Source organism: Lycium barbarum, chromosome 6 (genome assembly GCF_019175385.1).
Source record: "Lycium barbarum isolate Lr01 chromosome 6, ASM1917538v2, whole genome shotgun sequence".
Lineage (NCBI taxonomy): Eukaryota > Viridiplantae > Streptophyta > Magnoliopsida > Solanales > Solanaceae > Lycium > Lycium barbarum.
Genome location: NC_083342.1, coordinates 119,868,309 through 119,884,835, shown reverse-complemented (window position 1 = coordinate 119,884,835; position 16,527 = coordinate 119,868,309). Strand labels below are relative to the sequence as shown.

Below are 16,527 nucleotides of genomic sequence, written 5' to 3'. Positions count from 1 at the left end.
TTCATTCGATGTAGACTCTATCCAGTTCTTTTGTAATAAGTCAAAACTAAATGTTTTAGTGTGACACACAGAGACCATAAACATGATTATCCCTGTAAGTAAAGTCTGAAGGTACTGAATACACAGAGACCGCTGCACATATTTAAATTGAGTATAAGATTTTGATCAAATACTTGACATCAAATTTATGGTGCATACATTCTTCCTAGTAAAAAAAGAGAAGTTTTCATCCCAAACATTTCATAAGTTATCGCATTAAGATACTCGTCATAGTTAAAAGGGTTTGAAGTAAACCAAAGAGCAACAGAAAAGTAACTTCTTTTAAGGTAGGCTTATCTAGATAAGGGAAGATGCCAAAGGACAAAAGGCGCTAGGAAAAACAAGATTCTTCTTCCTGCAATTGTGCCAAAGTATCAACATGATTTAATACTAGTTCAAACAAAACTTAAAGTGAGTTGCATGCATGTAATTGACAAAAGACGCAACAAGAAAAAAAAGGTTTATCAGTTATGTTGCAAGTCTTATGGATATAAAATATAGTACTCTATTACTTCACTTCCTTATTCTGAATCAACACAAGCTAGAACGGGGCTTTTTTAGACACATATGCATTACTTAAAGAACGGAGATCCGACAACATTAAACCCATTTAACTGAAACTAGAACTTTCTTTGGAACAAAGAGCTTATTTGGTAATATTATTGGGAATATCAAGAACTTCAATAATACTTTAAGTTGAATTAAAGTACTATATTGACACACTATTAGGAACTCCTTTGCCAGCGAGTCCCTCTTCGCCTGTGGGGAAGAGCAAGGTATATGGAACTTTAACTGGCCCTGATCTGTTCTTCCATTTCTCATCACCATTCATCTGCATAATTTGATTCTCTATGTCACTCAGCTTCTTTCCAAACCTCTCAAAAGCTGAAAGTGGTTCTTGATCCTTTGTCCATTCAGGTGAGTCCCTCTGTCCAAGGTAAAGAGTATCCGAAGCATGCCTTGACAAGAGCTCTATGAGAGAAATTCCAATCAGTGTCTGCAGCTGAGGAGTGATTGTTTTGAGGAATACCTTGTCTGGATTTTTCTTGAGCTCTTCATACTCATCACTTCCTGGCTCTGGCATGAAATTCCGGCTTAATGTAGGGCGATTAGGGAGATAACCAGCATAAGGGTACTGCCCAAAATTGACTGCTGCATGAAGTGCTGAAGCTATCCATATCGTGATGGTGCAAGAATCTATGAGCTCTTGTCGAGTTTGCATTTTAGGCCACCAGGGCTCATCTTTCTTGTCACCATGTCCTTGTTCGCGGAGTTCCTTCCACCAGGCTTGGAGTTCACTGTCTTTCTGTACCGATTCATCTGATTTGTAATAGAAGTTGCAATATTCTGTTACCCAATTTTTGATTGCTGACCAGATTTCCAACCCATCAACAGCATATGGGTAGTCTTGAATTAGTAAGCGAATGCCATGTGGGGAGCTCGAGTCCTCAACAGCCACTCCCCTGAAATTGAGTAACATTTTGGTGAGGTTAGTAAGAAAACAACACCAAAACTATTGTTTGTGAATTTATATTCTAATTTAGACAAAGTTTATAAAGTCCTTTGTGGCTTTTCATTTACCTTTTGATGAGATCAGCAGGAAGTGCTTGTTCAGGAAAAGTCCAGTTGTCTTTGTAAATTACGGATGACATTTCCATGGAATATTTGGCAGGAAAAACAGTCAACTCAAGAAGTCCACCACCATTGATCAAGATTTGTCTTGCTAAAGCGTTTATGTTCATTGTGTCACGAAAATGAGGAAGGAGAAGCTTATGAATGGGGTGAAGCACACTTAGTTGCCTATTTGTTGCAATCACAAATGGCTCGATCACTGTGTGTGTATTTAACCTGACAGACAACAAGTATTTCAAATTACTACATTTCGACAACACATTGAAGTTATGCAACTTTTTAAATAGGTTTTACCAGTGACTAATGAGTTGATGCACGCCCGAATCATTCACTGCTGCATAGGCTTTGGCCAACTGCCAGATAGAACCCTCAACTCCTTGATCAGCTGGTGTATACACTTTGCTAACAGCACCAAATTGATCTCCATCTGGATGTGGCAAGCTTAGTTCAATTGCTAGTGGCTTCAAGGTTCCATTATCTTGCAAAAAGAGCAAAGTTCTTGAGGCATAGGTTTTTGTGTTTGTTGTCGTGTTTATTCTCCTCAAATATGGCATAAGGGTGTCATGGTGATTCAATATGAATATCCTGTTAGTCTTGATTGCCTGTTAAATAACAGTACCAACTCTCTATCAACTAATACTCATTAAAATTGATTGAACAATTTAGCTAGTATCTACATAAAAGTAGAGTAATTACCTCATCAACGGTTAGTCCATCCAATTTATCCTCTATTTGCTCTCTGGTAATTGTACTATTCTGGTTGCCATATATTTTAGGATCCAGCTTGCTTTTTGGAGGAAATTCCTGCATAGAATAAATAAGCCAATATCTTACAAAATGCACGAAAAATGAGAAACAATACAAGTAAACTTAAGCTAGCTCTTGAGAACTTCTTACTTGGAGTCTACTAATTATGACAGGATTGACTCCCGCCAGCATTTCTCTCCCAAACTCTTCATCCGTCCTCCATGCAGTTTTATCCTCTAAACCAATAATATTTAGATACCAAAAAGGTGAGGGCGTGAAAAATAATATTTGAAATGTTTTTTATGTAGAGATTATGATAAACACCTTGAATAACCTGAGGAGTTGGGTACTTAAGTAGGCCTTCACCATCAGAATTGAGGAGTTGTTTTAGTATCTCCAAAGGAATACTATCAGTAATGGCTTTCAACAAAGGCCCTTGAGGCAACTTGATTCCTCCTTCATAGAGTTTAAGTACATCCGCAAAGCTATCAAATTCATTAGGTGTGCTATCAAATAAAGCCTTAAACTCAGGGAGGAGCAACTGAACAATAGATTTCAAAGCAAATGTCAAGAAGTCTGACATCTTCACATGTCCAAATCGCTCGTCCCTTGGCACATATATGTCTAAGCTCATAAGCAATGGGATCCTGCTCTCGGTATTAGGATCTGTAGACAGTAAAATGCAAATGTCAAGACAATTTATACTTGTTGAATTGCACAAAATGAAAGTGTTGTGAATGTCTTAACCTGTTTTGGTTGGTTCACGGCCTGTCCTGCCTCTACGAGGATATGGGTACTCAGAGGATCCTCCTAGGACAGGCCTAGCAAACTCTTCACCTTTGTCAGGATCACCCAAGTCATTGTAATAAGCATAGTCATAAACCCTGTCCCATTCCTCAAGCTTTCCAGTTCCACCTCCTCTTAAGGTTACTAGTTCATTTTCTCTGTGTTTTCGCAACGGTTCTGGTGTTTCACTTGGGAGATACGCCTGAATCAACCATTATGACAATGCAAAGTACGTGTTTAGACACATTATAAAGAAAGTCTTGTTGCATGCAGTATGAAAGAATCAAATTATACCTGATTCACGAAGAAAATGCGGTCTGTCTTGTATTTAGAAGCAGGATAAACCCAGGAATTACAGACAAAATGAATTTTGCCATGATTAGGAACATCTTCAAGGGTGAGCGACTTGAGAAAGAATTCACTATGATGTGAATTCTTGATAATGAATGCTCCTGGGATTCCAAACTCCTCATGATCCCAGTCAAATGTAACACTAAAAGTTGATTCACCTGCTACTATTGGAGTGATGTTTGTAAGCCAGTTCTCTAAGTATGCTGGATTGCTGCGTTTCCCTTCTAAACCATTTTCTGCAAATGAAACAAATTAGAATTATCTTTAGAAGTGGTACAACGAAGGATAGAAAAAATGTGTGTGAGAGAGAGAGAGAGAGACAGATTAAAAAAAGAAGACCAAGTAAAATTAAACGTGAGAGATCATTTCTCAGTGAAATAAGAAATATTAATACATACGGTCTAGATTAGGCTAAAGAAATGAATTTTAAAAAGTCAATATAAGAAGATCAATACCAATGAATTAATTCAAGTTTTGACGAGACAACGTAAGAATAAACTTATCAAAACCAAGAAATAAAATATAATACTTCATCTGAGGATTCCTATGGTCTGATAAGCTGAACAAATAAAATAGTCCTAATTAGAATAGTTTAATGCTCTTCACAATCCTAGTGTTAATTAAATTTGGTCGTTTCAATGTTAGAATTCTTACGCTGGCGATGTAAATAATTTTTCACTTCAGTTATGGTTTAACCTAAGTTAGTTACCATTTTTATCGTAACTTACCGGTTCATGTTTGTCATATATTTTTACATGTAAATACCTTTTGAGTGTACCGATCTACTGAATTGTGTAAATATCTTTTATACAGTTGGAGCATAAGAATAAACTTAAGTTCATTCTTGCCAGACATATCCGCAACATTTGTGAGTTGCACAGGAGTTGAGTTTACCCTGTGTGCACCTGAAGGGTAGCGGCTGCGGGCGGCTCAACAAATTTGGTGACTTAAAGCCTAGCTGCAATACGATGCCTTAATTTATTTTGTGTCATTTATTCCAATGACAAATATAGATGACCCAAAAAGATCTATATTCAGAGGTAATGTAAAGATCTAAATGAGTTTTTTTTCCAACACAAATATCAATCATAATTTCAAAAAAAAAAAAAAAAATTGTGTCATTTATTCGAATGACAAATGTAGATGACCCAATAAGATCTATATTCAGAGGTAATATAAAGATCTAAATGAATTTTTTTCCCAACACTAATATCGATCATAATTTCAAAAAAAAAAAAGAATCTTTTTATACTTGTTTCATCCCAACATACTTGTCATATGTCAAAATTTGCAACTTACGGTACTTTTCATATAGTTTTTGAATATCTAACTTTCAATATATTGAATTAATCAAATCTAATTTATCTTCTAATATTAATTAAGTTCACTCTTGAAAAGTGAAAAATACCAATTATTTTGGAACAAAAGAAGTAAATATTGCATAGTTTCTACACTATACTTTTTTTTTAAAATACCATCTACACATACTATAGTTAGAAAGTGGGGGCCCTAAAGCAATGGCCTTAAAGGCCTTACCCTCTAGCCGGCCGGCCTGTGGGTTCCATGTCATAAAAAAAAATAGAGCACAGACCTTCTTATTTTACATACACACGTGTTCAAGAAATTTTAGAAAACGCCTATGAAGATATATATATAATACTCTATCTGTTTCAATTTGTGTGAACCTATTTTTTTTTTAATTTGTGCCAAAATGAATGATCTCTTTCCTTATTTGAAAACAAATTCACTTTATGAATGATTTACAGCTACACAAATTTTCAAGGTTTATTTTGAACCATAAGTTTCAAAAAATTTCCCTCTTTCTTAAATATCATGTTCAGTCAAATAGATTTATATAAATTGAAACGGAGAGAGTAACACTAATTAATGTACAATTCATGCACACTGACGGTAACTCCAGAGAGCAACAATTATAAAGAAAGTTCCAGCTGTGTGATTAATACTTTTCAGTGAAGTATGATACAATAAGTGACTTAAAGATACAATAAGTTTGGGCCACGTTAATCGTAGTTGAAACTTTAGCAGATTCTTCGAAGAAGAAAACAAATTGAAATGTCCCATTCTCTACAGACTTGTGGGGACTTCTTCTTTATTTTATTTTATTTGATTTAATTTAATAGCACGTGCTTTATTTGTGGTTCTGGTTGAAAATTATGTTGCTTAGTTAATGGGGTTTTGTACACATTATGTGTGTATGTTTGGATTGTAGTTTTCCACTTTGGATAATTTTCTCCACCAAGTTTGGATTTATTGTGGAAAAGGATGGCTGATAACAGAGAAGTTCAAAAGACTTCTGTAAATAATAAAAATTTAAAAATAAGAAAGAAAAAAGAGAGAGAGTGAGACTTGGTTCGAAAATGGTTGAACTGACTTATAATTTAAGGCTGAAATTAGACATTTGGTTAATATATATATAAAAACAGTCCATTATATTTAATAATTGCACTAAAGATTTTTTGTAATCAAAGAAAAAGTGAACAACAAAACTATTTTAATTTGTAACGCTTCGGATCTTTCAACCATGATAATTAAAAGCACTGAATTGAAATTACTTGACAATAATGTACTGAAGGTATATAATCCAATCCCTTTTTCAAAAACTAAGAAGACATGTTGATATAAAAAAGTAGTACTACTACTCCCTCCGTTCACATTTACTTGTTCACTTTAGACTTTTCACGCTGTTTAAAAAATAATAATTGAAGTGCATAATTTACTAATGTACGCATATTAATTGGTATATATTTTTATTGAATTTGAAAAATGATTTGAAGTGAGTAATTAATACTATGGGTAAAATTAAAAAAAAAAACTTTTCTTAATATGCTAAAAGTGAACAAGTAAAATTATACTTAATATAACAATTTACCCCATAAATGGTAAGGGACTAAGGGGTCTTTTCCGTAACCTCAACCACCCCCCAACCCTGGAGGAAAAGGGACAAAGATGGAAAGGAGACTCTTGAAAATTCAGTTCCACTACTTCCATTAATATGCATAGCCTAAAATTGAAATATCTTAAATCCATCATGTACGAAACTGCACAGGGAACTTTGCTTTCTATTCAGACCAACATATATATTACTTTCCCCCGTCTGATATTACTTGGCTACATTATTAAAAATATATGTCTCAAATTATTTGTTCATTTACAAAATCAAGATAAAATTAATTAAATCTTTCCCTTATTACCCTTAATACTAAATGTTCTTGAAAACAGTCAATATTGATTAGAATGTATTTATTTGAGAGAAATGTGAATAAAATAATAAAATATATTTTTTATTTATGATTTATTAAAAAACGTTGCAAAAGAAAAATTAGCCAAGTAATATGGGACGGCGGGAGTACAAGTTAAGACAGACGGACAACACATATGTTTTAACAACACCGTAAGTGCTTATTACTATTCTATGTTAACTTTTCATTATATTTTCCTTAATAAGTATAGTCACAAAGGAAAACCAAACACTACGTTTTATGCTGGTCAATATTACACAACAAAGTGGGGTCCTGTACAAATAGACTGATAACATGTCGTAAACTTACAAGCTTTTGGACGTCGAAAATATGTGACGTTAATTTATTCAAATAAATGTACTCCATATTTTGATGCTACAACTCCGAACCAACCTTTGGAGTCCAAATACTTACAGTTAGCAAAATTGACCCTAAACCCTTTAAGGCTCTTGAAATCAAAAGTGGCTCAATAAAGTCATCCATAATTTCACATTCTAAGTACTTTTTTTGGCATAACTTTAATATATTGGGGTACTTTGTTGATAGTCCCTAAGAATAGGGACCGCCCTAAAAGTTATTACACATTGAAAATACTTTATGATCCCCACCAGAACAAATCTAAGCAAGATTTGTATATGTTCCGGGAGCATCGAATTTCTTTTTTTTTTTATATAAAAGTAGTTTCTTAAGCATAAGTGTAGGTGATACACTTTAGTGGATCTTGAATTTCTGATTTTGTAAATTTATTGTTTAACTAATCTGGATCCATACCAAATACTTCTTCCGTTTACTTTTACTTGTCCACAATGGACTTATACTTTTTGTAATAAATATAATAAATAAAGTGCATATTTTATTATAACACCCATGACTATTAGCATTTCATAAAATAATAAAAATGATTTGATAGTAATAGTTAATGTTAAGAATAAAACATGAAAAAAATATTTTTCTCTTAAAATGCTAAAATAAATATATAAAAATGAAATTTATTTTTAATACAGTGAATAAATAAAATTGAATGGAAGGAGTATTATATAAGCCAAAAAAGGGTAAAGTACTTCATCCGACAGATATTTTCTTTATTCAAGACTAGAACTGAGACTCAAGATAAGAATAACGAAATTTCAATCATTCAACCACATTGTTCTTGATTTTATTGTTAAAGAAATGAGCTTTGTGTTTAACTGAATTCTCAAAAGTTAGCTCATAAGGGGAGAATTATCCAAAATTATATAAAGAGATAACTCAACACCCCACACGGTCAGAATCAGACATTTGAAGCAGGGATAACATAAGATGGGCTCCACCATCGGTAGTGGCGGAGTCACAGTGTCGAAGACGAATTCGACCGAACCCACAAGCTTTTGTGCAAACCTTATATTTGCCTTAAATTCATGTAATATGTATAAAGTAGTAATTTAGAACCCACAAATCTCAAATTCTAGCCCACCATCGGTATTACCATATTATGTGGAAATTAAAGAGGCAAACCAAAAAATAGAAAAATAAAGAACATCAAATTTTGACATTAATTTTACCTTTGATTTGATAGGTTTTTCCACGTTAAATTTGGTGTACTTAATTTTGTCAACTTTCGAATTTGCCTCTATATTAGACGCAACAGTTATACGTCTAGTTTCTTCGTGATCAAATTTTGTAAAAGAAAAGCATAAAATGTAAATTTCTTGGAAGAACTTCCATGTAGAGGTATTATTTATGGAGAAAAAAATAAGAACAAGAAAAAATAAGCTGGAGAGTAAAAGAAGTACTACTCACCATGAACAGAACTACTGATCAATTGAAAAGAGACCTTCTGACCAAGAAACTCAAGAACTCCATCAAGAAAAGAGGCATTTACGGAAGTGAAGTCCAAAACATTCTTTTTCATCAACACTACTGTTCCTTTCACTTTTTTCCCATCATCTTTTCCAGTGATAGCATCCACAATCTTGCCCAACATGATTAACTATTTGATAACTTTCTTAGGAAACAAAAGAAGAGAGAATTTTGGTGGGTTTGGTTGTGATGTTTCGAGTGGGGTGTCTCATATTTATAGCAAGAAGTACTAGTTGAAAATAAGGAAAGAAAATACAAAAATGGGAGAAAAAAAGAAAAAAAACCCATATTGCAACTTCATGTCTAGCTTTTCCTATTGGTCTTCAGTTCATCAATTTGAAAAGATTTGATTTGTCGCACATGATGGGTGGATAGCAACATTTCCAATTTTCCACTTTTTTCTTTTTCAGAAAAAATCTACACATTCATATTAGTTGGAGTGGTTATATAATTCGTTCTTTTTTTCATTCGATATCCAATAAATGTATTGAGATCCCAATTAATAATGCGTTTTCTACTAAAAAAAAATTCATATCTCGAGCTAGAACCCAAGTCTTTGGTTAGAATGCCGAAATTTTTATATATCCATCTAACCATAAGCGCTGATGGTACGTATTATTCATTCTATGTTATTCATGTTTATCTAATCTCTATCTATACTAAATAACCTATTTAATATTGGGAACCGCTCATAAAAGTAAAGCTTTCCAGATGAGTTCCACGTTGCCCAAACTTATCCTCAAAAATATTTTTCAAAGTTGTGCAAACTCACTTAATTGGCTCTGTTAATATTGTGACGCGAAATTCCATCTAAATTTATCGAGGTGAGTGATGTTTGTACCTAATCTTAACACGTTTAGAATTTCTGTAACATTACAAAGTTCTACCAATTATTTAGTTGCGAGTCGCACAGGTCGTTCTGTGAAAAAATTGACAAATGACGTAGTTAGCCCTGTCCTTTTCAGAGTCCGGAACCAAAGTGACCCAAAAAAAAAAAAAATTGAATCAAAATACCCCAACGAAAAAAGGTTATATAACTACCTTTACTGAAATACTGCGCTAAAACACTTAACCGTGACGGAGCCGTTAAGTGCTTTAGCGCAGTATTTTACTGCGCTAAACCAAAGCTTCTCTAACCTACAGCGCAGTAAAATACTGCGCTATAGGAGTCCACCTTTTTCCAAAAACAGCCTCTTATTAAATTTTGACTCTTTTTTACTTAGTTTAGCAATATATTAATCATGCTTTGAGACTCCGAAACTTCAATATTTCGTATAGAACCCTACTTATATTTGTACAATTAATAAGGTAGGCTCAATACATCAAGGATACGCAAAAGTTTGGATTGTCGTTTTAGTGGTTAAAAAGTGCTCGAAGCCTTTTTTTGTTTGAAGACTTGTAGTCATTAGCTTTACGTTATTTATCTTTTAGAGTGTCGTGTTATTTTTAAATTAATGCTTAACTTTATTTCGAATGTGTCACTTTTTTTTTATTATCAATTTAGGATGTGAAACTATAAACAAGCTGGTAGAGACAAAGATAATATTTATAAATATGCAAAAAAAATTATAATATTTACGATAAACTGTGCAACACTAATGTATATACACTATCGGTTGGGTCCCACATGTGGTATGCCTGAGACTATCCTTAAGCCTAAGGCTCATACCATCCCCACCGCCCTCGCCATCGTCTCCATCGCCCTTTTCCTCTTAATAACCAGGCGCTTCAAGTCATAATCATCTCTTCTTCCCCTGGCCCGTGCGCCCTTGACTAGAATGTGCTTCTTCTCGGGATCTGGTCACGCTAGCACGGGCAGAACCTCATGCTGACCGGGATCTGGAAACTCGACCTCTTCCTCGTCGGGAGTGGCCACCGCAAGCGCCGAACGATGAACCTGAAAAGTATATAATAATTAGTACCATTTCTTATTTATATTGAATACATTAATGTTTGTTGAATAATCAAACCTGTGTGTCAATGGGCGCCTGAGTAGGCTCCTGAGATGGGTCTGTAGGCTCCTGAGATGGGTCTGGTGGTGAATATGAGGTAGTCTCCTAGACGAGATGTTGTTCGAAGTCCAAATAAAGATTATAAAAATTAAATAAGTACTTTAAATAATCAAATATGTATATTAAATATTGACCTTCTATTTAATAAAACTAATTTTAATAAAAAGCTTACATGTGGCTGGACAGTCACATGGGAAAACACCGCTGGCTCGGCAGGCCCATGAGAAAACGCCTGAGTGGGTGGTTCTGGTGGACCCGCTAGCGTCGAATCCTAAAATAAAAAAAATTACTAAATAATGAGTAATATATATATATTCAAAATAAGTAACTTAAATGAACAAATAAGTATTTTAAATACTAACCGGGATCAAAAACTCATCGAAGTCAAGAATCCTGGCTTCCTCTAAATTCTTCACAGGCCGCTCATCAGCTAATGAAGTGCGTAACGCCGCCCAATCGACGTTATCACGCTCCTCCATGTATGCATTCTGGCTCGGCTGTGATGAAGACCCAGGTATCTCAGCAAGTAGGAGCGCCGGCGTAAACGTAGGTGAGTCTCCAGGTGAGCTATCATCGGCTTGGAATGACTGCGGATGGACTAGACCGGGAACATCCTCTGGAATGGGATCGGCCTCACCTGCTTCATCTACCAGATGGTGTCCTCCACCACCAAGTCCTCTAGCAGCAGCATCGCGTCCTCTATGCGCACGGCGTCCTCTGCCAGCACGGCCTCCTCCTCTGGGAGCACCCGGTCCTTCTCCTGGCGCTGCCTGATACTCAGCCTCCGGAACAGGCTCCTCCATGCGCCTAATCTCTCCTGCCTGCCTGATACCATCCTCGGATATCCGTACCATCTCCGACGCAAGCCCCGCAAGCCTGGGGTAAGGCATATGCTCTAACCCCATGATGCGTAATCACTGTACGGCCACTAGCTGCATTTGTGTTCAACAGGAAAAGAAAAAAAAAACGTAACAATTAATGTAATTAAATAAATCTAAATACGATAAACTTACCAATGCCTCGTACTGCCCCGCGAGTGCTGAGTATCCTACATCACTAGCGGGACGCAAAGCTGGGTTGCCGATCAATCGGCGTGTGATCTGATGATACCAGCTCATGTAATCCTCAATGGGAGTCAAATGGCTGACCACCGCTAAAATGCCCAACCTGTTCTCCCAACGGTGGAGCTGGACAGCCATGAAAGCCAGAAAATCATCATCAACGGTAGCCCGATCGTCCCGCTGGTAGTGTCGGAGCTCATGACAGACGTCAAGGGGGTATACTCTATGTATGCCCAAACTGTCGTAAGACACGCTCGGGCATGTGGTCCTCTACGATGTCCAGGTATATCAATGGACACCGCGACCTCCAAACCCCCTGACCTGCCCTGCAAAAGGCCGGCAAACCATCTAATATAGCAGCGTACGACATCCATATAAATAGTTGCATAACATATAAATACAAATCAGTGATCATCAAGTAGAAAAGACGTTTAATTAAATTAATAATGTAAAGTTAAATAGTTTTACCGCATCGTCCGTCATATGATCAAGCTGGTCCTGGAATAGAAGAATACTGTGGTGCGTATCCACATCCCGATCAAAACCCGTTGTCCACCTCCTCGCATAAGGCACGTCAATCTCGAGGTGATGCCTAGGTACAGGATGAAAAGGCAGCATCCTCTCCCACGCCCATAATTGTAAGCAATATTAGAAAATACGATTTTTTAATCGTCGTTTCAAGAGGTTTGTTTACATTAAAGGAACGCACACTTAAAAAAATATTACCTGGAGAAGAGCAAAAAATCCACACACATCTCTGACAGCACCAATAGACGCTCGGCACAGGCATCTGTAAAGATACGCCAAAACAGCATCACCCTAGCTGTAGTCTCCCAAGCGATCCAGATGCTCCAAGAAAACCAAATAATTTAAACTGACAAAGGCACCCGATGAATTCGTCAACAAGATGCCCCCGAATATAATAAGCAGGTACAAATGGGCATGACGATCAACATCGTCCTGCGGGGTGCCGTCCACAACCGGATCCAGACCCTCTAAATAAGTGCAGAGTGCATTAAGCTGAACCCGACTTTGTCCCGATATCTGGGCCGCGGCATCAGGCACGAAGTGGGTGAGCCTAGTCAACTCTGTCACCCACGTCTGACCAGAAGGAGGCTCGTACCGAGTGTATAGTGGCTCTCCATTTATCCGTAATCCAAAGAGGACCTCCACATCCTGAAGTGTAATTGTGGCCTCACCAGTGCGAAGATGGAAGGTATGTCACTACAACATTAGGCATCTATAGCTACGAATTCTCAGTTATGAATTTGAAAATCGTGGCTAATACCTAGCAATAGTCACGAAAACTAAAATTTCATGGCTATTTACAATTTTGTAAAATTTCTTAGCTACAAAACTCACATGGCAAAGCTAATTTCTCATTTTTGCTATAGTTGTCAACTATTGTGGCAATAATAACCCAAGTAGCTACGAATTTATTGCTACAATAAAACGTTGTAGCTAAATCACATGTTTTTGCCACGCGTTTGAAGTTACTGTAGCAATAATAACCTTATAGCCACAAAAAATTACTTGAAACAAAATATTATAGCTAAATAGATATGTTTGCTTCAAGTTATAAAAATCCGTAGCAATAATTACCTAAATAGCCACAAATTTATTGCTTCAATAAAACGTCGTAGCTAAATCGTATGTTTTTGCCACGCGTTTGAAGTTATTGTAGCAATAGAAATCTTATAGCCACACAAATTATTTGAAAAAAAATATATTATAGCTAAAGAGATATATTTTTGCTTCAAGTTTAAAAATATGTGGCAATAGCTATCCTAATAGCTACAAACTTAATGCTACAATAAAATTTCATAGCAAATAGCAATATGTTTTTGCCACATATTTGAAGTTACTGTACCAACATTGATCTTTTTAGCCGCAAAAATTTACTTGAAATAAAATAATGTAGTTAAACCGATATTTTTGCTTCAAGTTGTGAAAAGCAGTGGCAATAATTAGCTTAATAGCTACAAACTTGTTGATAAAATTTTATAGATAAATATAAGTTTTGTTACGCATTTCAAGTTATTATAGCTAAATATTTTACGTCATGTTATAAAAAAATAGCAATAATTGGATAACAACTGAAATTATTTTTATGACAAAATGATATATTCGCAAAATCAGAAAGACAATAAATTTTCATGGCAAGTTATTAACTTTTCTTCATGCGCTTGAAGATACTATCATATCATATTATAAATATTTTTATTTGGTTAAAAATCATGACAACAATTGATCCAAAAAAAATAGAGAAATTATTTAGAGTTTTCTTATATCTAAATGCTTATGTTTATGAAAGTACTCACATTATGAAAACTTTAATAGTAATTTGTTGATAGATTTTTGTATGTGTGGTCCTTAGTTACTTTAAATAAGTACTTAGAGTAATTTAATATATCTAAAAACTTATATTTAAATAAATACACATATACATAAGAATTTTGTGGTATGCGTTTAGTTTTGACAAATGACCACAAATTCAGAATACTTAGAGGAACACGCTAACACTACAAAAAGAAAATAAATAGATTTACTGATATATGACATTTTTTATATCTAGATTAAATTCTAATTTTGACACTAATAGAAAAAAAAAAGTGCATATATATATATATATATATATATATAATAGTATTTTCGACAAAAAATGAAATTTATCGCCAATTTTGGCGCTAACATTTAACATGAAATCTCCTTTCTAACAATATAATAATATTTCAAATTATTTTTTTAAAATTATGTAGAATATAAGAATATATTTTTGCTTATATCTAGTTGCACTAAGAATTAAGAATTTAACACGGTTAATTTTTATGTCCATAACAAAAAAACCCACTATGTTGTAATTTTTATTAAGTTACCTATGAGTTAAGACCACAATTAGAAAACAATTGAATTATGTCTAATTAATGTGTAAACAACTAATTATATAAAATTTAAACACCTATAAGCTTGTGTTTGATTACATTGTATAATTAGTTATATTTATTTAATATCGACAAATAAAAAACATTACCTTGGTGTGGTCCTTTTCAAATTTAATAAATTATTCTTTATCATAAAACAAATCGCTCATCTATTAGATCATAACTATTACATCATAATTTATATAAAATTGACTATTACTTGTAAGATTCTACATAATTAAGTAACTATTTAATTATATTTAATTAAATTTAAATATATTATTATATCACATTTAAAAATTATGTGCTTGTATCTTATTGTATTCAATTTAAATAAGCAAAACAAGTTATTGATGTTAATCATAATTTTAATAAATTGATACAACAACAACAACAACATACCTAATGTAGTTCTAGAGGTGGGGTTTGGAGAGGGTAAAACATATGCAGACCTTATCCCTTACCTTGGTTAGTACAGAGCTTGGATCCGATAGACCCTCGTCTCAAAGAAAGCATATCAATTTCAATAATTTGATAATTATGATAAATGTAAGAGAATATTAAAAATAATAAATATAGGAGCATATGACCCAACAAACAATATTACAATTCAGTATAAAAAATATTATATGTCAGCTTTAATATTAATTAATTTAAATAATAATGTAACTATCATTGCTAAATTAACGAATTTAATCTTTTTTGATATTTTAATTATTTTTTATTTTCTTTTTATATATTGGATTAACTGATAGTTGAAAGATATATTTTTGAATGTCATTTTTCATGAAAAGAGCTAATTTGTTCTATTATATTTATTGTAACTTATATTTTTACAATTATCTTTTGGGATAATTACATTAAACATTCTGATAATATGATTCAGTTTCGGTTACATTCCTTCTATTTTAAATCAAACACTTATACCTCTTATATTATATAAATACTACAGTTACACTCCCAATGAGGTATATATGAAACTAAATATTTGAATACAATTATTAAAAATTAAATTAAATTTACAATAAGAAGTATTTATGTATTTATTTTTAAGAAATTTAATGGACAAGATAAGCCTTTTTTTAATATCTTCAAGCATTGGATTAAATTAGAGAAAACACATATATGTTCTGGAACACATATCTTTCGAAACTTATAACTAAGAAAAGGACACTGATTACTTAATAAGATATTTCAACTAATCATAATAATTTTCCTACACTTTAAACATGTATTTTATTTTCATTTAGTTTAATCATAATATTTTATCATATAAGAATTTCTCATTTTTATTTTAGTTTAATATTTATTCTTCCACTTTAAAATATCTTAAAATTACATAAAAAAAACTTTTGATTTATAATTCTAATTAGTCTTTGAATAATTATATTTTATTATACTTAGTCTTGGATAAACCTCGTGAGGGTGTAAGCGTAAAATTTCTGTGATATCGAGAGTTTAAGTGTTTTATTTTAAAATACAGGAGGGATATTATATTACATTAGTGTTTAGTGTAATTAACACTTCTTCTTTTTTATAGGCAATTTTTTTGACTATTATTGTTACTACATTTATTTTCGTTTATGGTAGTTGTATACAAAAAGTTAAAAAAAAAAGTATAGTATAAAACAAGAATAGGATGCGTCCAATATCCCTAAACCTAAGCCCTTAAGATTCTTTTCATCCCCAGCCACCGCCACACCCCTCACCTGCTTCCCCCTTTGCTTCGTCAATCAAAATCAAGTTTGCACTTTTTCACAAGTATTTTTTTTTTTATTTTCTTTTCTCCCCACTTGTTGTTCAAAAATATTTTTACATTCTTCTTTAAGTTGCGATAATTGTAGACATTAGAGCAATTGTCTTTTTTTTTTTTTTTTTA

General features: G+C 33.6%; 1 protein-coding gene across 1 annotated transcript; it reads right to left on the bottom strand.

Annotated features, from left to right (window-relative positions):
- Positions 1-521: 521 nt before the first annotated feature.
- Positions 522-8,859, bottom strand: LOC132645918 (probable linoleate 9S-lipoxygenase 5). The gene is made up of 9 exons (XM_060363175.1): positions 8,595-8,859; positions 3,499-3,791; positions 3,166-3,406; positions 2,743-3,084; positions 2,569-2,654; positions 2,368-2,475; positions 1,966-2,273; positions 1,621-1,887; positions 522-1,502 (listed from the first exon to the last, which is right to left on the bottom strand). Exons 1-9 carry the CDS (start codon positions 8,776-8,778, stop codon positions 749-751), a joined length of 2,583 nt encoding a protein of 860 aa, XP_060219158.1. The 5' UTR covers positions 8,779-8,859; the 3' UTR covers positions 522-748.
- Positions 8,860-16,527: the final 7,668 nt, after the last annotated feature.

Bases quoted from the DNA above. Each gene is read 5' to 3' on its own strand.
- LOC132645918 (XM_060363175.1), bottom strand. From the start codon at position 8,778: ATGTTGGGCAAGATTGTGGATGCTATCACTGGAAAAGATGATGGGAAA. The intron at 3,407-3,498 runs GTATAATTTGAT...TGGTTGATTCAG, and splicing joins GCATTTTCTTCGTGAATCAG to GCGTATCTCCCAAGTGAAAC. The intron at 2,655-2,742 runs GTGTTTATCATA...TTATTGGTTTAG, and splicing joins AACTCCTCAGGTTATTCAAG to AGGATAAAACTGCATGGAGG.